Source organism: Pelobates fuscus, chromosome 3 (genome assembly GCF_036172605.1).
Source record: "Pelobates fuscus isolate aPelFus1 chromosome 3, aPelFus1.pri, whole genome shotgun sequence".
In the NCBI taxonomy this organism is placed as follows: Eukaryota; Metazoa; Chordata; class Amphibia; order Anura; family Pelobatidae; genus Pelobates; species Pelobates fuscus.
In genome coordinates, this window is record NC_086319.1 from 224,452,002 (window position 1) to 224,479,846 (window position 27,845).

The 27,845-nt window shown below is 42.9% G+C and overlaps 1 protein-coding gene across 1 annotated transcript in view; it reads left to right on the forward strand.

Annotated features, from left to right (window-relative positions):
- Positions 1–27,845, forward strand: part of CCDC146 (coiled-coil domain containing 146) — a 135,667-nt gene that overhangs the window by 33,341 nt on the left and 74,481 nt on the right. Inside the window, exons 3-4 of the mRNA XM_063448149.1 lie at positions 2,297–2,379; positions 21,168–21,377. Of these exons, the coding sequence (XP_063304219.1) occupies positions 2,297–2,379; positions 21,168–21,377 (293 nt within the window). The remainder of the gene's footprint in view (positions 1–2,296; positions 2,380–21,167; positions 21,378–27,845) is intronic.

Below are 27,845 nucleotides of genomic sequence, written 5' to 3' on the forward strand. Positions count from 1 at the left end.
TACTAAAAAAGTATAACGTTCAATGCAGGCAAAGTATTTTTCTTTTTTAGTGACAGTGGTAGAGTAGGAGAGTGAGCCATAATGGAAGGTTATAAACTCTGGAACATCCTATTTCACATAAACACAATGAGGGCTATGTTGTGACTGCACTAATATAGGTGACCACAAGAGTATAAACCGCAGTGCAGAATATAGTCACATAGAAACTTGGCAATAAAACTGTTGCGACTGTGTTCTTTAACAATCTATATGAGATAATGCTATGTATATATATTCATCCTTTTTATGTCAATAGAAGCTAAGCTCTTTTTATTAAATTCTATTTAAGTTGTATTTACATTGTTATTATTATGTAAGACATACAATCACTTTATTGAAATCCCCTGATACACCCTGCAAGTAATATGCTCTTAGGGAGGCTGTGCAAGTCACATGCAGGGAGGTGTTACTAGGGTTCATAAACAAAGGGATTTAACTCCTAAATGGCAGAGGATTGAGCAGTGAGGCTGCCGGGGCATGTTCTATACACCAAAACTGCTTCATTAAGCTAAAGTTGTTGATCCAAAGGTCTCTTCCTGGAATTTGTTCTATGAGTTTAAAAACTGCCCTGAATACCATTCTCTAAATGTATTTTGAAGAATGACTCAATGATCCACCTGTTCTTTTATGAGACAAACTTCTGGGAACCTTGAAAAGTGGTTTTTTGGAGGTTCTGTTGATAGAAAGGTCACTTGACTTTTTCTTTTTTTTTAATCTCAAAAAAACTTTAATACATTCTGAAATGTATGAATATATGCATTTATTATTAAACATCCAAAAAGGGACTGTGATGTATGATAACTTAAGTGTTATCAAATATTAAAGCGGCACTGTCACGCCAAACGTTTTCCCAATCTCTTCGTCTCTCAGAATCCAATCTTCTTTTCTTCCTTTCTGATCTAGTTTTCTTTAATATATAAGACAAACTAGGGACTAGTTTGTCTTATTTATTTTTCCTGCGCTTGACTTCCTTTGACCAAAGGAGGAGTTTAAGTCCGCTCCATTTCCTGTGTCAAAGAAAATTTTCCCACAATACTCTCCTTTCCTCCATGTTTTTGCATTGCTTCATTAACTGTGACTGAACATCCAGTCATATAGACAAGGCGCTGGCGATTTGATCGAATTTCATCCAAACCGAATGTCGACAGTTAGTTCATTCGTGTTCAAATTAAATTCAGTATTATTTTATTTTCAGTTTGGAATTTCATTCAGAAGAATGAAATTCCAATCCATGCTTCGGCTGCATCGTGCAGCCATTTAGTAGATAGCTCCCTAAATCCAACAGTATTGGGGAGCTATCTACTAAAAGGCTGAAAGCCGAAAATAGTTTTTTTCAGCCCACTTTACTAACACTAAGTCAAATTTACTTGGTATTAGTAATTAAGAGAGATTTAAAATCTCCTTTCTGCCCCTACTCGTTATGCCGCGAGTGGTGGCATGTCTACTGATCAGGGAAGACCTAGTGTCGCCCCGACCCCCACCCATTATCAATGGGTGGGTGCTCCATGTGATAACGGTGGGGACCTGTTGTCTCCCTCAGCCTCCACCCATTGGCAATGGGTGGGAACTAATTGTAAAAATGAATCATGGTCATGCTTGCTGCGGGCATACATGAACTCTTCAAATTTCAGTAGCAATTATTAAAATGTATGGTCAATATTGCATTTACAAGGGTGTTAAAAGAAATCAAATTAAACGTTAAAATGAGTATCGGTAGTCTTTGTTATCTTAAATATGTGTTCAGATGCTACATTAATAGAGTAGATTAATAGATTATTTCCTACTTTTTTTACTGCTTGCAATGCATTTCTCTCCACTACTATGGATCTTGTGTGGTTAAAGCAGCAAATTAAAATCTCTCTTAAAAAAAAGAAGTTTCTATTTTGTGACTATAATAGGGCATAGCAGTAGGAGTAGCGAAAGTGAGCACTGCAGGTCTATGATTATAGATATGCTAAAATAATTTTGTTTTAAGTTTCACAGGGCAATTTGACACAGGTTCAAGACCTCATTACAATTTAAATGTGTGGACAAAGATCCTCTTATAAAAGTGGAATATACTGGGCATTTCATTCTTTAAAGAAAGGTTATTAAGCAAGGAGGGAATTTTCTAAGCAAAAAATAAATTGTGAAATTTATTAAGCTCTATATGCTTTTAACTTCCTTTTGTTACAAACGCAGTTCTGAAACACAATAACCCTTTGTTTCCGCTTTACTTAGACTAAATTTATTCATGTACATTATTTCTTTTTCACAGCTATTCACTTCTGGTAAAATACCTGGAACCAGAGTGGCAGAGCTGAAGGCAAAGTATACCTTCCTGTATGATACATTGAAAAGGTATGGACTTTTAATAATCCTAACTTTGATATTTTAGTGAGATCCCACTAAATAGGAGATTGCCAAGCTCTGGCACTTTTCACATGTGCACTTTGACAATGAATTCTAATTTACCATTTTTAAAATACAAGTTAAATATGTTTCTGCATCTGCCTGGTCCCAGTGTCTGTGTCTGATTTATGCCATACAACAATTTTCTGTCATAAAATCAAATGTAAATTCACGTGGTAGCCTCCCTAAGGAATAGGGAAATGTCAGCAATAGACACAGTTGATTGCAGATGTACAATTATACCTACTTTAATAGCTTTTTTTTTTTTATTCTTTATTTTTTGTTGTACAGGTAAGTACATCGTATAAACAAACGCCACGACAGCGTGCGCGTAGAATGCAGGTGAATCAGTGGTGTGAGTACATGCACAATTTTTGTAATATTGAACAGGCTTATCATGAGTGTACATAACAACTTACGGTATATATGTTGAGTTGAACACAAAATACACTAGGGTTATGCCAGGTAAGTCTAGCTGAGGTGAGTAGCGTATAAGGTTAACCATGAGCTCGGGTAAACAGGCTAAAACAAGTTATGTCTGACAATGCAAAGGCATCAGGCGTAATCAAGGCATACTGGGTAGGCTGAACGTAATACCGTCAGACAAAATATGATTCCAGTGTAACACGTTAATCTTTAGTTTGTTCTGTCGCTTAATATCTGCCGGGTACTAGTTCTAGGGATGGAGCATGTTTAAGAAGCAATTTGTGGGTTGTGGATTGAAATAGCATGCCCACACTGAGCTTAGATGGATCAGCGGCTGCGGGAGGGGAAGCTGTCGGTGAGGCCGGTGTGCTCTGTGATGTTTGCCTCCTAGGGAGGTATCTCGCCTTGATCAATCTGGCTAGTGTTTCCCAGTGTGTACGAGCTAAGCTCTAGTCATGCTGTGGGAGAAAAGTAATGAGCACTACATTTCAACAGTGGGGCATAGTTTCGCTGCAAAAGGGATGTTTAGGCAGTCATATCTTATGGATTAAGACCTTCAGGCTCGTCTCACACAGGTAATATTGCATATTTGCCATCAGTAGTTATGTGATGAGAGTAGTGATACCGGAGAAACTGACGGAAGCCAAGCACAGAGAGATGGACACAGGTTTCTTCAGGAAGGAAGAGATTCTTTATTGGATCACCGATCGGGACTCAGAGGGACTAGCGTCACCAAAATACAGCAAAGTCTGAGTACTGAATACATAGAGTACATTCCTTATATAGCACTGTAGCTCCTCCCACAATTAACTACACCCACACATACCCTTAACCTATTTAATGAATAGAGTCTAAACTCATCCATCCGGTCTAACCACGTGGCTCATCTGATACAAAGGAGAGGGACGCGTAATTCCAGTTCTTACATTCCTGCACCTGGTCAGTACAGTGATGACAGTATCTTAGCTACGTGTTATTAACTAACTGATACTACAAACACATATACATACATATGCCTTGTGGCAATCTTAGCCTGCTAAACTTGTATTTTACTGGAATTACATCACATTCCCCCCTTTGATGCCTCTGATATTTCACAATTACTTGAGGCATCACTTAACCTTGGTTTGCATATACCTCAGGTTACCATGAACCAGACCAGACTTATCTTATGATGTGAATCTTTTAACACTCATCTTCCTGCATTGGTTCTCCTTGATCTAGAGCCTTATACTTATATATCGCCATTATCTGTGCAGCAGCCTTCCTCTCTGCTATACTTCCTATCAGGCTTTGCACAGACCTAACTACTAAGGGTATAAGACACGGTAGGAGTAGACACAACAGTAAAATCAGTAGGACTCCACCTACCACTGCCTTAAGCCCTCCAAACCACTCATACCAGCTACCAAACCAACTACTTGGATTGTACCCTTTCCATACCTGAGTAGGCACATGCACTAGTTTAACCATATGGCTAGTAAGCTCAGCTATTGCTTGCCCTTCGTCATCTATTTGAAGACAGCAATTGCTCAGGTTAAACTTCCCACATACACCTCCCTCTACTGCCAAAAGGTAATCCAAGGCTAATCTATTTTGGTAGACTGCTGTCCTCATCCTGGTGTTATGCTTCGCTAGAAGATTGAGTGCTTGTGAGGTCTCATTAGTAATAATCTCAACCACCGCCTGTAATCTTATAATACGGTTGAGCATATAAATAGGGGTTCTATAACCAAAGGTACCATCCTCAGCCCACGTGGCTGGCCCATAATAATCTATGATACGCTGGGGAGGCCATTCATCATCTTCCCAGGCGCCTATCTCTATGGGTCCCCTTTTCTTCCTATGATTCACATCATACACTTTAACACCTAAAGTCTCACCTGTTTCAATCGGTAACAAGAAGAAGGATGGTTTGAGCATACCCAACACACATGCCCCTTCCCAGTCCTGTGGCAACTCCGAATAGGCTTTCTTACCACAGATCCAGTACAAATTTGCTGGGGCTCTCCAGGTAGATGTGATGGATAGATCAAACCACACATCCTTTAAATTGGCATATCTAGCAAACGGGTTAGATGGTTCTGAGACATTTGAAGCCGACCACCAAGTTGTATTCTTTGTATCATCATCATAAGCTTTTTGCCCTAGACAAGTTAATTCTCCTACAGAAGTATTATACATTATTCCTTTCCTTGCTATGCAAACATAACCTATGATGGAGGTCTTTAATCTCCACTCAGATTTACCTCTAACACTCAAATGATAATCGGCTTGTGTAGATATTAGTTGGTCAACTGCCTCAGAACCGGACATTACTTCCTTTGCTTCCCAAGGCCATTGGTCTCCCATGTTAGTACCTCCACACACATAGCAGTTGGTAACATTAAGACTACCGGCAATACTTTCAGCTAGGTCAATGAACAGGTTTTTAGCGTTATGGGGGATCTTATTATCTATACTCATCTCTTCATAAAAGGAATGGTATACTTGATGAGTCTGGGAGGATACCGTATCAGTCTCTATTCCTATAAACAATAATGTCCCAGGATCTAAACCCGTCCCGTATATTTGAAACCCAAATAAATTTCCATACTTATCTAAGAACTTGTCGGGGTTATTAATAAGTATATGGACTGGGTTGCATTCCATAGACTTACAATAAGGGCTAGTCGGCAACTTAGTCACTATCATGTCTTTATCTACTGTCTGTCCCCAAGTCGCCCACCCCACACAAGACCAATATGGACAAAAGTTATAGTCTTTATTTGGGCATCTAGGACTCACATATTTATTTTTACTACTGGGACAAATATATTTATCATTAGACCCATACGTCCTCTCCCATCTAAGATCCCCACATACATTCCACGGTTTTCTACCACTTGATATCGCCTTACATGCATCAAATAGCAGAACACCCGAAGAATGTACGGATTCTAACACCGTCTTATTAATTAGGGTCCCCTGAGGATCTCCATTCCTGAGAGTCAACCAAATTGTACGAGGTTGATACTCTGGACTGAAGCACTTAGGTTCTCCTACTCCTAAATGGCACACACTATAGTCTATATTTAGGTATCTACATCTTGATACCTCTCCTTTACATTCGTATTGTGAATGCCAAATTAGGGTTTGGGAAATATGGTTACCTGTTCTCGTAGTCTTAATGCATACCTCACAGCTAGGAGTGTCGGTACCTCTACCTTCCTGAATATAAAAACACATATAAATAAACACTATCAAAAGCACATCTTTCGCCGTCATCCTCAGTCTTCGTCCGTGCGATGGCGCCTCAGCTTCCAGGATGTGAGGGGCTGCAGGGAATGGAGTTCTGCTCATCTTCACAGGTGTCCCTTCGAGACTTTCCTGGCTTATACACTATGTGATGGTAAGCGGACAGGCTTTATTATGGCCTTCTCACTCACACCTGTAACAATAAAATTTGTAATCCACAATAATTCCTCGTTACTCCGACTGAGTAGTGCGTTTCAACCGGATCTTGCAGGGATTCTCTGGATCTGCTGTAATTTGCCAAGAATCGACTGCTGCTGGTTTAACCCTGGAGTGATGTATCCACGGAGTTACTTCGGCTACTTTTATCGCTGTAGGGGTAGACAAAAGAACAACATAAGGACCTCTCCACTTGGGCCCTAACGGTACATTATTCCACTCTTTAATCCACACTTGATCTCCTGGATGATAACTATGAACAGGGGGATAAATATTCACAGGTAATCTATCTTGTACCCATTTCTGTACCTCCTCCATAGTCTTACCCAACTCTACAACCTGCTGCCGGGTAATTCCTTCTCCCAACTGACTCAAGTCCCCCCTTAAGTTACCAAGTACGGGAGGTGGTCGCCCATACATGATTTCAAAAGGAGAGAGGCCCATCCTTCTGGTAGGGGTACTGCGGATTCGCAATAAGGCTATAGGTAAGAGAACGTTCCACTTAAGTTGGGTTTCCTGACACATTTTAGCCAACTGGTTCTTTATAGTTCTATTCATTCTCTCTACCTTACCAGAACTCTGGGGTCTATATGCAGTATGAAGCCTCCACTTTATACCAAGCATATGAGTCAGTTGTTGTAGGCACTGATGAACAAAAGCTGGACCATTGTCCGATCCTATAGAACAGGGTAGTCCATATCGGGGTATTATTTCTCGTAGCAGGAATCTCACAACTTCTCCTGCTTTCTCTGTACGAGTAGGACATGCTTCTACCCAGCCTGAATAGGTGCACACAATTACCAGCAGGTAACGATGTCCACCCGATTTAGGCATCACTGTAAAGTCTATTTGTAGATCGGACATGGGGAGTCCCCCCATAAACTGAACTCCTGGTGGCTTTACTGGTCCTTGTCTTGCATTATTCTTAGCACACGTTACACATCTGCGTACAATGGCCTGAGTCAAGTTGGACAATCTTGGTATGTAGAAATGTTTTCTAAGAGATTCTTCAGTACTGTCTCTCCCAGAATGTGTCCCGTTGTGATAATTTTGGACAATTTCTACCGCTAGCGATGCTGGTATAACTATTCTTCCATCTTCTAGCTGATACCACTTGTTCTCCAGATACTTTCCCGGTTCAGTCTTTAACCACTCCTCTTCTTGAGCTGTATAAACTGGAGTCCATTGGGACAGTGGAGTTGGTATAAGAGCAGCTATATGCCCCACATACTCCTGTCTTCCTGATTCAGCAGCACGCTTAGCTGCACTATCTGCCATCCGATTTCCCTTGGTTACATCACCATCTCCTCTCAGATGCGCTCGACAATGTATGATACCGACTTCTTTCGGCTCCCACACTGCTTCCAATAGTTGTAGGATTTCAGCTGCGTACTTGATTTCTTTGCCTTCTGAATTCAGTAGTCCTCTTTCTTTATACAAAGCTCCGTGGGCATGAGTGGTTAAAAACGCATACTTAGAGTCCGTATAGATATTTACTCTTAAACCTTCAGCCAATTGTAACGCTCGTGTTAGTGCTATTAATTCTGCCTTTTGTGCTGATGTTCCTTTCGCCAGTGGCCGAGCTTCTATCACCTTGTCTATTGTTGTCACTGCATATCCTGCATAGCGGATCCCTTCTTTCACATAACTACTGCCGTCGGTGTAATATTGAACATCGGGGTTCTGGATGGGAAAATCACGAAGATCTGGTCTACTTGAAAATACTTCATCCATTACTTCCAAACAATCATGTTGACTTTCAGTAGGTTGCGGCAAAAGGGTAGCTGGATTTAAGGTGTTTACAGTCTCTAAATGCACTCTTGGGTTTTCACACAACATTGCTTGATACTTGGTCATACGGCTGTTACTAAACCAATGATTTCCTTTGTAATCCAACAACGTCTGTACTGCATGTGGGACTCGTACATAAAGTTCTTGACCCAGAGTGAGTTTATCGGCTTCAGCTACTAGCAGGGCGGCTGCAGCTACGGCTCTTAGACAAGGTGGAAGTCCGCTGGCCACTGCATCCAATTGTTTAGACATGTAGGCAACAGGTCTTTGCCATGATCCCAAGTACTGTGTCAATACTCCCACAGCCATTCTTCTTTGCTCGTGTACATATAAGTAGAATGGTCGTGTGTGATCAGGTAGACCTAATGCTGGGGCACTCATCAAAGCCTTCTTCACATCTTCAAATGCCGTTTGCTGTTCTTGGGTCCATAAGAAGGGGTCGTGCTCTGTACCTTTGATAGCTGCGTACAGAGGTTTTGCTAGTATCGCATAGCTGGGAATCCATATCCTACAGAAGCCTGCTGCCCCCAAGAATTCTCGCACTTGTCTTCTATTCTTGGGTATTGGTATTTGGCAGACAGCCTCTTTTCTCTCTGGCCCCATAATTCTTTGACCTTCAGAGATATGGAATCCTAGATACTTGACAGTTGGCAAACACAACTGAGCCTTCTTTCTAGACACCTTGTATCCTGCCTTCCAGAGAATGTGTAGTAGATCGTGCGTTGCTTGCTGACAGATTTCTTTTGTAACTGCTGCTATCAACAAGTCATCTACATATTGTAACAATACACACTCTCCTGGGATGGACTCGAAATCCAATAGATCTTGACTTAGGGCTGAACCAAATAGGGTAGGTGAATTTTTAAACCCTTGGGGCAGTCTTGTCCAAGTCATTTGGCGTTTTGAGCCCGTTACAGCGTTCTCCCATTGGAAAGCGAAAATACATTGACTTTCTGCGGCAATTCGGAGGCAAAAGAAGGCATCTTTGAGGTCTAAAACTGTGAAGTAAGTAGCCCCGCCCGGAATTAAAGCAAGCAGGTTATATGGATTGGGTACAACTGGATGTATGCTAACAACCGCATCATTGACTGCTCTTAAGTCCTGCACAGGTCGATACTCATCTGTGCCGGGCTTTTGAACAGGCAGCAATGGGGTGTTCCAGGGGGAAGTACAGAATTTTAGGATACCATACCGTATGAACTTATCCAGATAGGATTGGATGTTCTTCTTAGCCTTCTGCGGAATGTGATATTGTCTTAGGCTCACTGGATAAACCCCATGTTTCAGTTCAATTTTTATTGGTGGAATATTGCGGGCCAGTCCTGGTGGGTTGTTCTCTGCCCAAACTCCTGGTATGTTAAACAATGTCTCATCACTCCTAGGGTTTTGGCTAGTCAACACTGTATAAAGTCGCCACTCTTCTTCCTTTGGTACGGATAAAGTCATAATACCTGAAGGTCCATTAAACTTTAAGGATGTTGTTCCATTTGGTAGGAACGTAATCTGCGCTTGTAATTTTGATAGCATATCACGTCCCAGCAATTGGACTGGACATTCAGGCATATAAAGGAATTGGTGTTTTACTACGTGGCCTCCCAATGTACAGAGTCGACTTTTAAGAACCGGTTTTTCAGCACTTCTTCCAGTTGCTCCTATCACAGTAATAGTCCTTCCAGATGGAGGAGCAACTAGATTAGTCACCACTGAATGTTCAGCACCAGTGTCGATCATGAACGCACTCCTCTTTCCCCCTATTGATACATCGACCATAGGCTCCGCTCGACCAAGGGGGATGGAGCCCGGTCGGTATCAATAGTCCTCCATGACCGTGTCAGCCAATCCTACGAAGTCCCTACCTTCTCTATCGCGGGACCTTTGCGCTGCTGGAATATACCTATCTTCCCTAACACTTCCTCTGTTCCCATTACTCCCTCTATAACCATTACTCCCTCCGGGACCTCCTCTACCTCTCGCTCTGCCTCTAAAGTTTCCGTAGCCTGCCCTGGGTTGGTCTCTCTCGTACTGCTCTCTTTGCGGACATTCGTTCCTCCAATGCCCTTCTTCCTTGCAATACGCACACTGATCCCTACTCAAAGGCTCCCTACTCCATCTATTATTGCCTCTATCTGGGCCCCGTTTATCTACGCCTGCGATCGCTACCGCTAGCATATCAGCCTTTTTACGCATCTTGCGCTCTTCCTCTTTCTTACTTTCTGTATCCCTGTTCATATAGACCTTATTTGCTACCTCCATTAGTTGGGTGATGGACATACCTGCAAACCCTTCTAACTTTTGTAGCTTGCGCTTAATATCTCCGTATGCTTGGCTGACAAAGGCGGAGTTAACCATTCGGGAATTGTCTGCGTCTTCCGGATTAAAGGGGGTATACAAGCGGTATGCCTCCAATAATCGGTCATAAAAGACACTGGGCGCTTCATCGCTTTTCTGGATCACCTCAACTGTCTTCGACATGTTAATGGCTTTCTTTCCTCCGGCTTTCATGCCAGCAATTATAGCGTCTCTATAGGCTCTGAGTTGAACCATATCAGCACCATTTACGTTCCAATCGGGATCGGTGTTGGGATAGTGTGTCGCGGCCCATGCTGCTGGATTGGCTTGGTTCAAAGCACGGGCTCTATCCTCTAATGCTTTAATGGCTGCTTGATTTATTCTTGTCCTTTCCTCATTGTTAAATAAAGTCATTAGTAACTGCTGGCAATCAGCCCATGTCGGATTATGCGTCTGTACTATTGAGGTGAACAGATCAGTCATAGCTTGTGGTTTCTCAGTATACGAGGAATTATGGGTCTTCCAGTTTAAAAGATCGGTTGTGGTAAATGGGACATATACGAAGACAGGGTCAGCGTGTGCCATTTGACCTGCGGCATCGATATAAGCTGACCCGGGATTTAAGCGAAGAGGCATCTGATAGTGCTTTAATTGTTGGGCACCAGTCAACTGTCGGGTTTGGATGGGGCTACGTAGAGAGGCGTCAGTCATGGGTTCCGGTCGGGGAGAGATAGGGTATGGGGATGTGGGAGGTCGGTTTTGGGAAAAGGTCGTAAATAAAACACTTCGAGCCGAGCTAGATGAAGCTTGACCGGAAGTCTGAAGTGGCGCCAAATCAGGATATTCGTTTCTAATGGGGGTGGATTCTGGTTCCGGAAGGGGAGATTTAGTACGAGGGGGGGTGGATCCTGTACTGGAGGAGGAAGCGGAAGTGGATGAGGGTAATGAGGGGAGGGGTGCAGGACTTCCTGCGTTTGCGTCACTTCTTCTTAACGGAAAGTAAGGGGGCGGCAAAGGGATCTCGGACTCAGGGGGCGTGTCCAAAATGGGCCTAACACCAGTCCTAGTGGACGAGCAAGTCCTAGCTACCATGAGGCGACACTGCTCCTCGTGGCATGTCTGGAGCCATTTTGGCGAGTCATTTACGGCCTGTCTCCAACAGTCAATATAAGGAAACTGGCCGTAAAGTTCAGGCCTACCTGATACAGCCACGTGTAAGCGCTGTACCAGAGTTGGATCCAAACTGCCACGTGGCGGCCATGCCGCAACCAAAGTAGGCCACTCCCTAGTGCACAAAGTGACCAAACGTACAGGGGACATCTTAACCCCAAAATCACAAACTTTGAATCCCTTTTTAAAATTCTTAACCATACATCCTAAGGGATCCGGAATCGTTGACTGCGACGCACCCATATTTAACAGTGGAACGTCGTCGACAACGATTACTATACACGCGTACTATTCAACAGTCACACCCGTTTCCTCTGGCAACAGCACCACGTGGTACGGTTACCAAGTGAAACGTACACAATAACAATAAACACTCAGGGAATTCCCGTACACACACAGCTGCTACACCAGTCACTATATAATCAATATTATGCCCTTTGGCGTAACTACACAGTCACCCACGCTATAATTCTCTATATACGAATTACCCGTCTATAACACACCCCAGTAACATCGTCTTTTACAAATAGCGGTTACAGTACGGTTAGCATAGGTCAAAGCACAAGTTAAGGTCACAATACAATTATTAGTGGTTATGGTGTTAAACATGCAATGGACGACAATGATTAGTACTTATTATATAATGTCAGTAAATATACAGGGTTATGGTACCGTGCACTATAATACAGCAACACACTATTAACACTCTCGCTAGACGGCTGAGCTCGCGCTATCTAACAAGATATACACTTTACTAAAACAATCGTTAACACATTTACAATTCCCAACTAAACTATTGGCCAGTACCTTGAATGGACTACCTAAAACTATATACACCCGTTTTGGTTAGCCACACTGCCCAATCACCACATATACATAGCGAGCTAGAGAACCGAATTTACACAGGCGCCTCTTAGTCGCACTATACAACGAGCTAGAGATCCGAATTTACACAGGCGCCTCTTAGTCGTACTATCAAAAGTCTAGTGGGTTCCAAATTTACACGCCTTCCCACTTAGCCCAGATAGGATGAGAACTAGCGAACCGAATTTACACAGGCGCCGCTTAGTCTCCCGGTCCCTCCGACCTAGCGAACGTAATATACACCCTAGAACGCTAGTCTAGACAAGACACCGGTGTCCGGCTAGGGCTATCTTACACCAGGACCCCGCCTGACTAACCAAATCAAACGGTCTGACTAAAGAGCGTTCGATCGAGCGGTGCGCCTTCGCTCCTTCCCTCCGACAGAGGGGGCAGATACAGATTCAAAAACCCCTTTGGGCCTACCGCACAATCGGTATACCCCTAGCGGGTCCTGCCGTCTAAAACAGCAGTTATCTTACCTCCTCGTTCCTGAACCTGAGTTCACACTCATCGACGGGGACACCCCAGCACTTCTCACGTAGAGGCCGATGATCTCCTGGACAACAGACCAGTGGCGCCGAGACGAAGGGAGGTCCACGCAGAAGTTCAGGGGTGCAGCCGTAGAGAACGTGGGCAAAGATAGACCGTCTCACGCCTCTGCCTCTCAGCTACCGTTGAACGATGAGCTTCCCGGCCAATGCACCAAATGATACCGGAGAAACTGACGGAAGCCAAGCACAGAGAGATGGACACAGGTTTCTTCAGGAAGGAAGAGATTCTTTATTGGATCACCGATCGGGACTCAGAGGGACTAGCGTCACCAAAATACAGCAAAGTCTGAGTACTGAATACATAGAGTACATTCCTTATATAGCACTGTAGCTCCTCCCACAATTAACTACACCCACACATACCCTTAACCTATTTAATGAATAGAGTCTAAACTCATCCATCCGGTCTAACCACGTGGCTCATCTGATACAAAGGAGAGGGACGCGTAATTCCAGTTCTTACATTCCTGCACCTGGTCAGTACAGTGATGACAGTATCTTAGCTACGTGTTATTAACTAACTGATACTACAAACACATATACATACATATGCCTTGTGGCAATCTTAGCCTGCTAAACTTGTATTTTACTGGAATTACATCACAGTAGCATTTTATATTAACTGGCATATAAACATAAGAGTTGGTAAATTAAAATTAAAAGTTCCCCTGTAATCAAGCCCGTTCGGCACTGAGAGCAGGCTGTACTCCAAGGGCTCTTTGCTCTTCGTGTGGGGCTGCTTATCCGATGCCCATTAATGGCGGGCTGCTAGGACTGAGACACCCAAGTCCATTACTCCATACGGCAGGTGGCCACCAGCCCCGAATGCCTGTGAGCTCCCATCCCGTCCCGGCCGTCGAGCAACTCAGTTCAGATATCTGGCTAGGGCCTCTGAGTCCTCTCTGGGCTCCTGGTCTGCGCTGCCAGGTGGGAATCACCCGACGGAGCGGCTTAGTCGAGTGTTTTCCGCTTTCCCCAGGGCGCCTAGCCGGCAAGTAGCGGCGGGACGGCAAGGCAGTCTTACTGTGGTGTTGTGTTGTTCTCCTCTCCGGCGCCTTGTAAGACCTCCGGTGTGACTTTCGGGAGGGTGCACTCCGGCGTCAGATCTGCGGACAGCAGTTTCAGCTGCAATCTTCTGTGTAGCAGGTAAGTCCTGGGGGGTTGGTCTGCGTTCCAAACGCCTCCAGAAGTCTTGACAGATTTGATTAATGCTTGGATGTCTGACCCCACTCGAGATTGCTCAGGTTGGGATTCGGTGGCCATCTTGGGCTCGGCCTGCAGGCTTCGCTCCGGCAGCGGTTCGGAGTGCTGTAGATATGGAGGTTTCCCCAGCGGGGACCGGGATAACCCCCACCGGTCCAGAGGGGGGGGATGCGGGGTATCAGCAGGGCCACTGCTTAAAGTGGTCCACATGTTGGGAGGTCGGCCGCCTCTCCCTGTCATGAGGTCGCCTTCTGTGCTAGGCAGCATGTGAGGAGCGTGGTTTATCTCTTCAGAAGTATTCAATGCTTGTATCCACGAGCTCCCACTCGGTTCAGTAATAATCAGTCATGGTGCAGGGCTGTAGAATTCACGATTATGGCCAGTAATTGCTTAGTTTTATCAGAGACACAGACGTCTGGACAGCTAGGCTGCTAGGCCCCGCCCCCTTTAATAGCTTTTTAATGTAAATACTGCCTTTTCAGGTTTTACTGCCTAGTAACACCTCTAGTGGCCATCACCAACGGTGCTTCCTGGGTCAGTGCTGCACAATGTGCAGTGGGGCTGAGGACCTACATTGCAATCTTAGAACTATAGTGTCAGGAATACATGTTTGTATTCCTGAAACTTTAGTATTCCTTTAAATACAGAGAAAACACTACTATTCTATAAGGCTCTTCAGTAATGTGATTCTTATACAAGACAAATGCATAACTTAAGGAACATTTATTATGAACAAAAATAGTCACAGTGCGTACATATAAAAATAGTTTACAAAAGAGTTTACATACACCAACAAACAGATAAATTAAGAAGATAAGAAAGTAACAGAATCCATTATAGTCACTCTACAAGCAGGATTCCAGTACTTAAATCCTAAGAGAGCATTTGGAATGGAAATCTGATTTGTCTCTCAAAATGGATTAGAAAATGCTTTAGGTTTTTTTTTTTTTTTGACATGACTGGTGGTATTCTGTGGTCTCGGTTCCGACAGTGTTGTGTTGTTGGTTCTCCCGGTCTGTTTCTCGCTTGTGTGTGTGTGTCGTGCTGGTCCTGTCCTAGGGGGGGTGTCGATTTCGGCTGCTTTTGGTCATATATGTTGGGGGGTCCAGTCAGGTCTGTATGGGTGAGAGTGCGGTGTGAGGGTCGCCGTCTTCAGTCAGTCCATGGCTTATCCGCGTGGGGGAGCTGGTCAGGGGAGGGGAGGGTGGAGGAGTGCACCCGGAAAGGCACGGGGAAGAGGGGGGGGTCTGTGTCGCCGTGTTCCGAGTTCTCCTATTATCTTTACTCTGCTCCGCTCCTGGGCCCCTGATGAGCCCGCGCCGGCGGACCCCTCCTGCGGTCGGCCACGTAGGTAATCCAGGGGGCCCACAGGCGGGTTCAACGCTCCTGTGTACCGCAGATTTTGGCCGTGAGGGACTCCATCGTGAATATTTCTTTCACTTTGTCCATCCATTGTGATACAGTGGGGATGTCCGTCGATTTCCATCTGGCGGGGATTGGGCTTTTGGCTGCATTGAGGAAGTGCCTAGTGAGGGATTTCTTGTAGCACATCAGTGGCATCTGTGTGTGGTTGCGTAACATGGGTAAAGGTTCCAGGGGGATGTCCGCGTCCAATATTTCCGAGAGTTTGTCATGGATCTGTTGCCAGTAGCCTGCTATCTAGGGGCACGTCCACCATATGTGCAGGTCCGTTCCCTCTGCGGCTTTGCAGTGCCAGCACGCTCCGTTGGGTGTCAACCCCATGGCGTGTAGTTTGGCCGGGGGTTCTATACCAGCAGGTCAAGATTTTGTAATTAAGTTCTTGTATTTTGGTGTTGAGTATCCCTTGGTGAGCGAGTACGTGTATCTTCCCCCACTGCTGGTCCGTAAGGGTGACTCCCGTAGCCTGTTCCCACTTGGAGTGGAAGTGTAATGCTTTAGGTTTTATCTGTAACTATATTCACTTTTCTGCTTCAACTTGACCTACTGAATTCCTATTTTTGGATGCAATCATAGCCTGGGTGGGTGCACACCCAGGCGCTCTGGTGGGATATGCAATACTAGGCCATGCCCCCTCACAATAGGACCAACCCCTCTCATTAGGCTTCATCATTCACAAGAGGCGGGACCTAATGTGAAGGAGCAGAGCCTAGCTCTGCACACACTGTTGATGTGTCTCTATCTACAGAGTGCCTGGGTGCTATGCACCTACCCAGAATTGGCTCTGATGGCAATTAATGCATTTCAAAACCTGACTGAAAATGCACAATGTAATTTATGTAAGCACAAGTGTTTCTGATCTCTTTGAACCATGTCAGATCATTTCTGTGAATCTGGACAATTAGTTTGTGACCAAACAGGGCATGTTTTTTTTAATTTTTTTTATACATAATGCCCAAAACCAAAATAACATTTAAATCCTTTCAAAACTTTAAAGAGCGACTATAAGCACCTAAACAACATTAGCTTAATGAAGCAGTTTTGGTGTATAGATCATTCACCAGCAGTCTTACAGCTCAATTGTCTGCCTTTTAGGAGTCAAATTCCCTTTTTTATGCTGCCCTAGTCTTACCTCCCTTCATGTTACTTACATAGTCTTCTTAAATACTTACTGTAAAAAGAGATAATATTTAAACTTTAAACAGTCAGTTTAATTTAGAATTTGTTAAAAGCTTTCTAAACCCTATAGGAGCCTTCTGTGTGTTTTAAAGTTAAACTTATAGAGCAGGAGATAAAAAAACAGGGAAGGTGTGGCTAGGGATGCATACACAGAACTAAAGTGACTTAAAGGGACTCTCCAGTGCCAGGAAAACAAACCAGTTTTCCTGGCACTAGAGAATCCTACAGAGCCCCCTCTCTCCTGCCCCCCATCCCATGTTGCTGAAGGGGTTAAAACTCCTTCAGACACTTACCTGAATCCAGCACCCAGCACTGGGTCATGCTCAGCCCACGCTCCTTCCCCCGCTGATGTCCACCAGCGGGGGAGACCTAATGTGCATGCGCGGCAATGGCCCCGCGTGCGCATTAGACTTCCCTAATAGGAAAGCATTATTCAATGCTTTCCTATGGGGATTCCGGCGACGCTGGAGGTCTTCATGCATAGCGTGAGCACGTCCAGTGTCGTTTAAGGGACCAAAAAGTTTTTAAGAACATGGAAATCCCTCTACTGGCTGTCTGATAGACAGCCACTAGAGGAGGACTTAACCCTGCTAGGTAATTATTGCAGTTTATAAAAACTGCAATAATTACACTTGCAGGGTTAAGTGTGATGGGAGTTGGCACCCAGACTACTCCAATGGGCAGAAATGGTATATGTGTCTGGAGTATCCCTTTAACTTGTAAATGGCAGATAATTTAGCAGTCAGACTGCACGGGGCAAGATATATACACAAAAACTGCTTAATTAAGCTAAAGTTGTTTTGATGTCTATTATATGCCTATAAGTGAGTGACCCTTTCTTGAGCCTCTAATATATATTGTAAGTGTTGTGTTGTCTCTCAACTCTGACATCTTACCTGATAAGGCTCTGGTAGTAATAAATATTACTGGGCCTCAAGAACCAGTCCTAAAATTCATTGTTTGGTTTACAAACCAAAAAATAAGACCTGTCATAATTGCTAACCATATCAGATATATTCCAGACACCAACAAGATTGAACTATTTTCTTCCCAAACACAGTTAACCCCATAGGTGTTTGAAGGTCTCCAACTTAACCCTTACTAGGCTGTATTCAATCATGCCAACTCTATTGGCCAACCATGTCATGCATCCACTACATATCACATTAGTTAACCATAGTTTAACAGTAAAACAATGAATGCACGCCATATGCCAACTCTTTTAACGTATGCTTTATTTTGTCTCTTATTTTCTTAAACAGTGAAACATATGATCTTAAAAGCTATATCATCATGACTGAGGGGGGCTTACCCATTACCCCACTAGGTTTTATGGGGTGGGGGCGGGGGGTCCTCTTATTCCCCCATTGATTACTACACCCATGCCTGAAAGTACAAAATATACCTCAGTGTTCAACAGTTGTGTGTTCTGCAGTGATACAGGGGATTTTATTTTCATTTCTGTTTTGGTGCTCTTGTTATGTTTTGTACTTTCTGTGGTTTCTATAAGGTGTGTCCTCGTTTGCTACCGATTCTCTGATTTTTATCATTCTGTACCTGATTTATGAGCGTCATTGTGATTCTTTATTTCCGTACTTTGTGTTTTAAATTTAATGTTTACAATACACTGATGTTTTTAAAATGGCATTTTATACTTTTTAGAGCTAAATGTTGCTTTCTTCATTGTTTTTCTGTATTGCTCATGGGTGTAACAGCCCTTTTATACAATATAATCAGACTGATCTAAACATATTGCATTGTACAGAATGGAATGTATTTATATGCAAATCATTTATCATGATAAATATTTTAGCCTCTTAAGAGATTGACTTAGTGTACATTAAATTATAAAAATGGAGAACGGTATATAAGAAGGGGTAAATAGTTCACTTTTAATAAGATACATATGTAGGCAGTCACAAAAATACTGTGTCACGCAAACGTTGTGTTTTAATGAAATCTAAGATCACAGTTAAAATGATCTGCATTTTATAAGATCACTGATTTAATATTAGACAATGTTCCCATTCAGAAAACCAATATCCTCTAGGAGAAAACCCAGAGGGCAGAAAGGAAGTCCATAGAAAATCTGTATGTACTAAAATATACCTTTTTTATTGGGATGACTTAAAATATATATATATATATATATATAAAATAGGTAACAACAAAATAATAGATGAACTGAGGCAAAATTAAATAAAATAAAAACTGAACCTTATACTTATAGAAGGATGTCGCCCTTGTAAGCAGCTAATGGCATGCTGGAAGCGTATCTCTGCTAAAGTTTCAGGGCGTAACAACCACTTATAACCGCTAATTCTATATTGCTACTAGGATGTCTAGTCATAGATTGTACAGAGTGTATACCTTCATGGAGCATATATATATATATATATATATATATATATATATATATATATATATATATATATATGAGAAACATATAGCTAGCTTACTTTATGTGGTCTCATTGTGGATACACAAAACAGAGAGAGACTGAATCCTATGAACACTTGTATAGAGCAGCATAAGTTGTAGCTATAGGTATAGTGAAGTAACTGGTCTCCCTGGTTACTTGAACTTAAACCACCATAATTGCCAAAATGAGTTAATGGTATAAAAATAGCTGATTATAATGATGCTGCCTAGCCTCTAACTCTACTGCTACGAGCGGTTAAGCGTTCATTCTGTATCTTAATAGACACAATGTATCCATATATCAATTTCTGTATACTCTGTGACAACCTAAAGTATCATGACTGCCTGGATGCCGGTTAACTCAAAAGAGGTTCAGATACATGAGGTTATTACCCTCATTCGATTACCCACTCCAATCCTCCCACTATAATCAAAGTGAAGAAAACAAATTTTGCAGTGATTAAAATTCTAAATAGAAGCCTGCCTGACACGTTTCGATGCTGCTAAAGCGCCTGAGGCATAAGTGAAACCATTCCGTACAGGGTCGTAATTTAAATGGTGTAAAGACCAATGAAATCTAGAGGTGTGTCATTCGTTTCCCGACAAGAACGATCAAAATTACATAGACCACCCCTATCTTTTTGTTGGACACGCCTACCCATGTGTGTCATACCCTTCGAGGAAATCTATTGGATGAAAGAGATTTGAATGAATTGTATGATTCATAAAAGCGATCTGTCTAATATGGTAGCGAGATATATCAAGGGGAGAATAGTCATAGAGCATATGTCACACCACTAGTAATGGTACAGAGTATGTACTGGTGACCGTGTAATAGGAGCTTTTACTCGATCACCAGTCTGTGTACCGCACTTTTCGTGTTGTATTAGCTGTCCCTGCCAAATAGGGGTCGGAGTATATGTCACATCCGATTATATTTCAGTTCGTTGATACTGTATCTATGGGATACAATTGTTCTCTATATTTATGTAGAGTTTGAAAGGAGAAGCACCCCACAAGGAGGTTTGTATATGGCCATTACCTTAGAGTAAGGTTAGGAAGGATAGTGTGTAGACGTCACGTGCCCCATATTTAAAGCGGAGGTATTAAGAACTTGGACGGATATGCAACCGTCTAGACCTCCATAGGACTGACCTACTAAAAGATGATTCCAGTTGTACAGCAGATAAGTGCTTAAATTACAACACTGTTACAGGGAGTCCTCATGTACATTAGTACAGTGCGAGGACAATAGGAAGATTTATGGGGTATAACTTATAAGTAAGAAACACTTAAACATATAGTAAAGGAACATTGTCGTATCCCTTGACATGGTAGGATCACTCTATGTGACTATATTGTGAAATATGGTGTGAAATGACCTATACTTTATGTCCTATGTTGGAATCTTAATTAAATGACTACACAACATGGCTTAACAACCTAATCGAAAGGGGATCATTCCCTGAATGGTAGGTGGTAACTAAAGTAAACCTAATATCTAAAAAATAAAATCTACCCAAGAAAATAAAAATAGATCTACATAATTACAGGTTCTATCTCTCGATGAATGATGGCAATGTCTCATTATTTGCTCTCTCCCAGTTTTCCAACTGTTGTATAAAACTGGTCCATGTCTTAAATGTAATGGAGTTTATCGATAAACGCCAGTGTTCTAACCTTGTTTGCTCTAGTGATAGGAAAAATAAGTGTGAAACAGATACCTGCTTTACTGATAGAAGGTTACAGAGTTTTAAAGAGCATTATATGGCATTAAAAGGCAGTTCAGTAGGGTGCGGGAGGTAAAAATGCCCTGTTGTACAGCAGTGATGTGTATGTAAGTTAGTACATATATTTATTATGTGTGGGTTTTTTAGTAAAAATTTCCGATACATTAATTTTCTTATCTGATTGTGGGATCATGCATAACCATCTGAAGGCACATGCTACATACACATTTTATGTATTCAGCTTGCAGGAATCTGAAATACAACTCTTGCAAGATGCCAAACGTTTCTCATATAAACTGGAGCAGCAACAAAAAGAGCTTGAAAAAGGGGACAATTTTCCCGAAGGATGTAATACAGAAGTATCCAGGATGAGGCAGAAGTTGTTAAAATACAATAATGACCTAAATGAAGCTGAAGAAAGAGAATATCGACTTCAATATAATCTGGAATGGTAAGTAAGCAGTGAGCCTAAAAAGAGCAGGTAAACTCAATTTCAGTGTATTCTAAAGAACCCAATCTTGCACAAGAGGGGACATTGCAAGGGGCTTTATAAACTACCAATAGTCTTTTCAACAATTAAGAAATAATTCAGAATCAAAGCAAAATGTTTTCTTTTCACACACTTGTTTATTTTTGTAAACATACAGAAAAACTCTAGTATCAAAAGTCATCATTTATTATACAGAAACCATGGTAACTCTAAAACCATGAACAATTTAATAAGCTTCCTAAATGATTCAATACTTTACAAAAAAAAAATTCTACAGAAGTCACCATTAAAGTCTATGGGAGTTTGCAGATAAACCATTTATAAAGTTTTTTCTAACACTATTGAATCATTTGGAAGCTTATTAAATGGAGGCCTTATGTAGGGAAGTGTATACTAAAGGGGTTCGTTTGAGCTGCAGGTTTGGAAACAAACTCTGGCCATGTAAAGGTAGAAATGTTGCTGCACCCAGGAAATGCACACATTTAGGCTGAAAGATTCATAAGGATTATATGCATGGTCACTGATTAAAGTAGAGGTCAGAATCTTCTAGCCCAAAATTATTTTTTATTATTATTATTGCGATTTATATAGTGCCAACAGATTCCGTAGCGCTTTACAATATTAATAAATGACCATATTTCATGTGTGACTTCTAACTTGTCACTTGTGATTGTTTTTAAATTATCCACCACAGCCAAAGTATAGTTATAAAAAAAATCCAAAGGGATCTTAGAAACCAGCCATTGCTAAATATGCCCTTTATGCACTCATCTGGCTTTAGTTGCCATTGTTTATTCGAATTGAAGACCTTATGAATAGCGTACACATATTTTGAACATGGAAGTGCTCACCATCTGTTCAGTTCAATAAGTATACTGCGTGGAGAGTAGTTGTATTTGTTTTGTAAAGTACACCATTGTGTTTTTCTCTTTTGTAGATTCATTATTACTTTTACTGTTATAAAAATGTGTAACTTTACAAAACTTTAAGTGACGCATTATTTATTCTAAATGTCACATATTGCATTTTTCTTACACACCATTTGAGCCCTAATAGGTGAGATGTAGTTATTCTTTGTGCCAGTCATTCAGCCTGCATAACCCTCACATACATGTTAGTTGTAGAATGATTTTCTGGAAATTATTCTGTTCCTTGTTTTTTTGTTTTTTGTTTTTTGTTTTTTAAAACAAAATAAGTCCTTGTGATAACATGTTATGTTAAATCTTTTTTTTTTTTTATCTAGTTTTGCAGATATTGCATTGCTACTTTGAACAGCTTGATTTATATACAGGTTTAAGCCGTTGAGTTCTTACCCGTTCTCTCTGCTGTGTAAAGAGTTAATGTGTACAGTATATAGTGTGAACATCTATGCAATGTGCATCAGTGATATTATTTGGATAGATGCTCTTTCTGAATCGGCAATCTTGCCTTCCTGAAGTTTTTTGTTGTTGCTACTGTTCTGATAATGTAGACCTCACATTTTCCATGAACAAAATGCATACAAAACTGTTTAGATGTGCATTTTTCAAACAGTGGTCATATTGTTCAGGCTTTGTTTAAAGGACCTGTTTACACTTTGATTTACTGTCTCTTAGGGTAACCACGGAGCCCATTTTGTAAGGGATGCAAATGTTACACTGGAGTTAGGTCTATAATCTTTAAATTATTTAAGCTATACATTGCGTTCTATACAATCCTGAATTGTTACATTACGAAAAGGCTCTTAATAAGATTTCTCATGCTGCATACATTGGATCCTCCTTTTCCAAAATGGTTGCGAATTAATTTTTAAAAATGTATAGTACAAAAGCAAAATGCGTAAAAATGTTTTTTTTTTTTTTTTTTTTTTTCATATATAATCTTTATTATGCCAACATCAGGAATAAGCATACAGTACAATCAGTTTTGGTTACACTGGTTTTACACGATATGGCAATGCGGACATTACAGTCATACGTTTGGTACAGGTTATATAACAGGAAGCGGTTACTGCACACGCATTCCAACAAAAATTTGACAGCTATCTGCTCTTGAGCTGGTTCGGCTTCTTGCCGAGGCTCGGACTTTGTGCAATTGGTGATGCGTTGGCCATTTTTTTGGGGGGGGAACAGGAACAGAAGAAGGGGGAGGGGGAGGAGAGGGATTAACTTGGAGTGGAGACTTGGAGTCCCTAGCCTTACTACTCAATGCATGCACATGCTAGGTAGCCCACCTTAACAAAATTATTTTTTATTTATTTATTATTTTTTTTTTTTTTTTTTTTTTTTTTTTTTTTGCTTGTCTTCGGGTACTAGCATATCAGTTTGACATATCCGGTTAGTGGTCAGTGTGTCCTGATGCATGGGGCATTGTATTGGTTGCTGGGCCTATGGCGTAAGGTTCCAACTTGCCCATTCTTTGTCATATTTAGCCCCCTGACCCTGAACTCTGCTGGCCATACGTTCATAAGAGCTGATGACATCCATTCTCTCCATGATTGCCACCATGGTGGGTATCGCTTTGCTCTTCCAGTTTTGGGCCAGAAGAATTTTTGCAACGGTGAGTATGTTTACTAGCACTTTCTTGTGGGGATGCAGTGGAAGCCCAGGCACCATGTGCAACAGGTAATGTTCTGGTCTCAGTTGGATTAGAAGACCGGTCGTGTTTGCAACAAGATTCTGTATTTGTTTCCAGAATGCACCCAGTGCCTGGCATGTCCAAAACATATGTAGCATGGTACCTGCACCCTCCTCACACCGCCAGCATATCCCGGAGGAACCCTTGTAAATACGCGCCAACTTGTGCGGTACCAGGTACCATCTCATAGCTATTTTGCAATATGCCTCCCATAACGAGAGGCTTTTGGAGGCCTTCTTTGTGATTGTCAGCGCCTCATACCATTGTGCTAATGTCAGCTGGACGCCCAGCTCTCCCTCCCATTGTGTCATATATGATCTCGTTTCACCTGATTGACCCTCTAGCAGGGCATTGTAGCACATGGACAGGGGTTTCCCTAGTTTAGTAGACAGGACCTGAGCAGGTAACAGAGGAAGGTCTTTGGGCAGTTCGTTTGTTCTGCTCGTCTGGGGCAGTAAAATGCTTTTTGTCCTAAGATAGAGATACATGTCCCTTTGCGGGAGGGAAAATGTGCGCTGGAGATCGGGGAACGGTTGGATCTCGCCTCCTTCTAGTAGGTCCTTAACTTTATGTATGCCCTTTGCTGTCCAGTTCGCTGTGGGTAGGTCAGGGGAAAAAATGGACATGACCTCAAGTGGCGCTTCCCTGAAGAGCAGGTGCGGGTCCACGATAAGGTGGCTCCACGCCCGCCACGAGCTCATCAGGAAGCGGGAGCAATGTGATAAATACGCCAGATCATGTTGAACGGGGGCCCTGGTCCACAGTATGCGGGACGTATTGTGTGGATGTAGGCAGGCATCTTCCAATGTTAGCCACAGTGGCTTTTGGGAGCTATCCTTGAGTCTCAAGATATGTACACCCTGTGCTAGGGACGTGGCCCTATAGTAGGTTTTGATATCCGGCAGACCCAGGCCCCCCTTGGTGAAGGGGAAGCCAAGGTTGCGCTGGGCTACTCTCGGGGGTTTGCGTTTCCAGACATGTGCATTGATGACCGATTGCATTAATTTGATCAGTTTGGTAGGGAGTGATATTGGAAGCGTGCAGAAGAGGTACAAGATATGGGGCAGAGCCATCATTTTAATTGTATTTACTCGGCCCAACCAGGAGATCTCTAGATTCTCCCATTTTTCCAGGGTCGCTCTTAGTTTGTGTATGACAGGGAAGTGGTTCTCTTTTGGTATGGCTTGGTGGTTTTTTGTCAGTTTAATCCCTAGATACGTGAGGGACGATTTGCGCCAATCAAAGGTGTATTTGGAGGTGAGGTGCGTCAGTGTTGGATGTGGCAGGTTGATTGGCAACGCTTGTGTCTTAGCGGTGTTGTTCTTATAGAGCGAGACCTCTCCGTACTCTCTGAGAAGGTCTAGGAGGGCTGGGATGGAGCTGACGGGGTTCGTTATGAACATGAGTATGTCGTCGGCAAATAAAGCCAACTTCTGTATGCCGCCCGGGGTTGACAGGCCTTGGATCAGTGTACTATCTTTTATGATTCGTGTTAGGGGTTCGAGGCATAAAATAAAGATTAGTGGCGATAGTGGGCAGCCCTGGCGGGTGCCATTTCGTATGGTGAAGGGTGCTGACAGGAATCCGGTGCTAAAGACCCTTGCCGACGGGCACTGATATAGAGCCAGGATACTATTAACAAAGTCCCGTGGGAGGCCCATCTTAGTCAGAGTTCGTGTCATATATCCCCAGTGCAGGCGGTCGAACGCCTTTTCGGCGTCCAACGCCAGCACCAGGCCTTGCTGAGAGGAGTGGTTTGCCCAGTCAATAAGATTTAGGAAGTGGCGGGTGTTATCCCCCACCTGTCTGCCTGGCACAAACCCTGCTTGTTCAGCAGAGATGAGCGTGGGAAAAAGTGCTTTGACCCTTGTGGCCAACATTTTGGCATATAATTTAGTATCCGAATTGAGGAGCGAGATTGGTCTCAAATTGGCACAGTGTGTGGGGGGTTTGTTAGGCTTTGGCAAAGTAACAATAAAAGCTTCTAGCATTTCTCGGGGCATTTCACCAGATTCTTTGATAGAATTAAATAGTCGTAAGAGGTGTGGGGCTAATTGATCCATGAATTTAATGTAATAATAATTTGAGAGGCCATCTGGGCCCGGGGATTTGCGTTTAGGGAGAGATTTTATGGCTGTCTTGAGCTCTTCTTCAGTAAAGGGACTGGTTAATTGTGCACTAAGGGCCTGGGATATACAGGGGAGGGTGACCCTTTCCAGAAAGGAGTCTATTCCGGCCTCAGAAGGCTGGTAAGTCCCTGGGTCTGTGTGGAGTTGATAAAGTGAGGCGTAGTATTCCGCTAATGAGTTCACTATGTCCTGGGGGTTATAAAGCTTGTCTCCGTGCCTAGAGACAAGATAGGGGATCTTGGCTTGTAGGTACTTTTGTTTCAAGCGGCCCGCTAAAAGCTTACCAGCTTTGTTCCCTAGCGAGTAGTGAGTTTGTTTCAGATATCGCATATGTTTTTCTGTGGTTTGTAATTGCAAATCTCTGAGTTTGGTCCTGAGCGTTTGTAGTCGCTTGTGTGTTTGCTTGGATGGGTTCGATTTATGGTCAGCCTCAATGTCTGCTATGTCCTGAGTGATTTTAGTTTGTATCGAGTGTGCTGCTCTCTTCGTGTTTGCACCTAGCTTTATGAATTCCCCTCTCATAACCACCTTGTGGGCTATCCATTGTGTAGCGAGTGTGGTTTCGCAGCGTTCGTGAATTGTAAAGTATGCATCTAGGGTCTCGCGTAGATGTTCGAAATGGCGAGGGGTTTCCAGGAGGGCCTCGTTGAGGCGCCAAGCTCCCCGACCTCTCGCTGGGTGTGGAATTTTCATCGTTATTATCAGGGGGGCATGGTCGGACCATGTGATGGGGCCAATGTGCATGTCAACGGCATGCGGAAGTGTGCTTCTGTCAAAAAGGCATAGATCTATTCTAGAATAGGTCATGTGGACAGGGGAGTAATACGAATAGTCCCTTGCACTCGGATAGAGGTTGCGCCATACATCATAACGTTCTGAAGAGTGCAAGAGATTCGCTAAGTGTCGGCCAATAGATAGTGATGATTGTTTCGGAGGTCGATTATGGGCCCTCTGTGTGTCAACGTGCGGATCAGGGGTGCAATTAAAGTCTCCACAGACAATGGTGTGCCCTGACTGGTATTGATCTAATTTACGAAACGCCTTAGTTAAGAAGTCCTTCTGTGTGTCGTTCGGGGCGTACAGGGAGGCAATCGTCATTTGGAGGCCATTGAGGGAGCCCACCAATATGAGCAGCCTGCCATCTTTACTGATGTATTGTTTGGAGGGCGTAAAAGCCCAATCCCTATGGAAGTAAAGCGAGACCCCTTTGGATTTTGTGTTGGCCATGGCATGGTAGGCCTGAGGATATTGTTTTACTCTAAAGCTTGGTGGTTTGCGTATGCTAAAGTGAGTCTCTTGTAGACATACTATAGCCGCCTTGGATTTGGCCATTTCTTGGGCAGCCAGCCGGCGTTTGTGAGGGCTGTTGAGACCCTTAACGTTCATGGAGAGAATTTTTAGTGTGTTATCCATTTGGTGCGATTAGTGGAATGCTAGACCTTAAGAAGGGTGTTTGGCTTGGTGGTGGTATAGCTCGGCTCGGGGGGGACATGGTAGGGAGAGTAAGGGTGAATACTGGGGGGAACATAAACAACAATTTCTTAACAAAACTAAAGTATGTACATAGCGCCCTCATTACGATCGGCGCCTTCTCCGGGTGAGACGCAGGCCAGCACCACGTGCTAGCGCCAACGCTCATCCTTGGGGTGCGCTCGGTGGTGGGAGCGGGGTGTGGATGACTTAC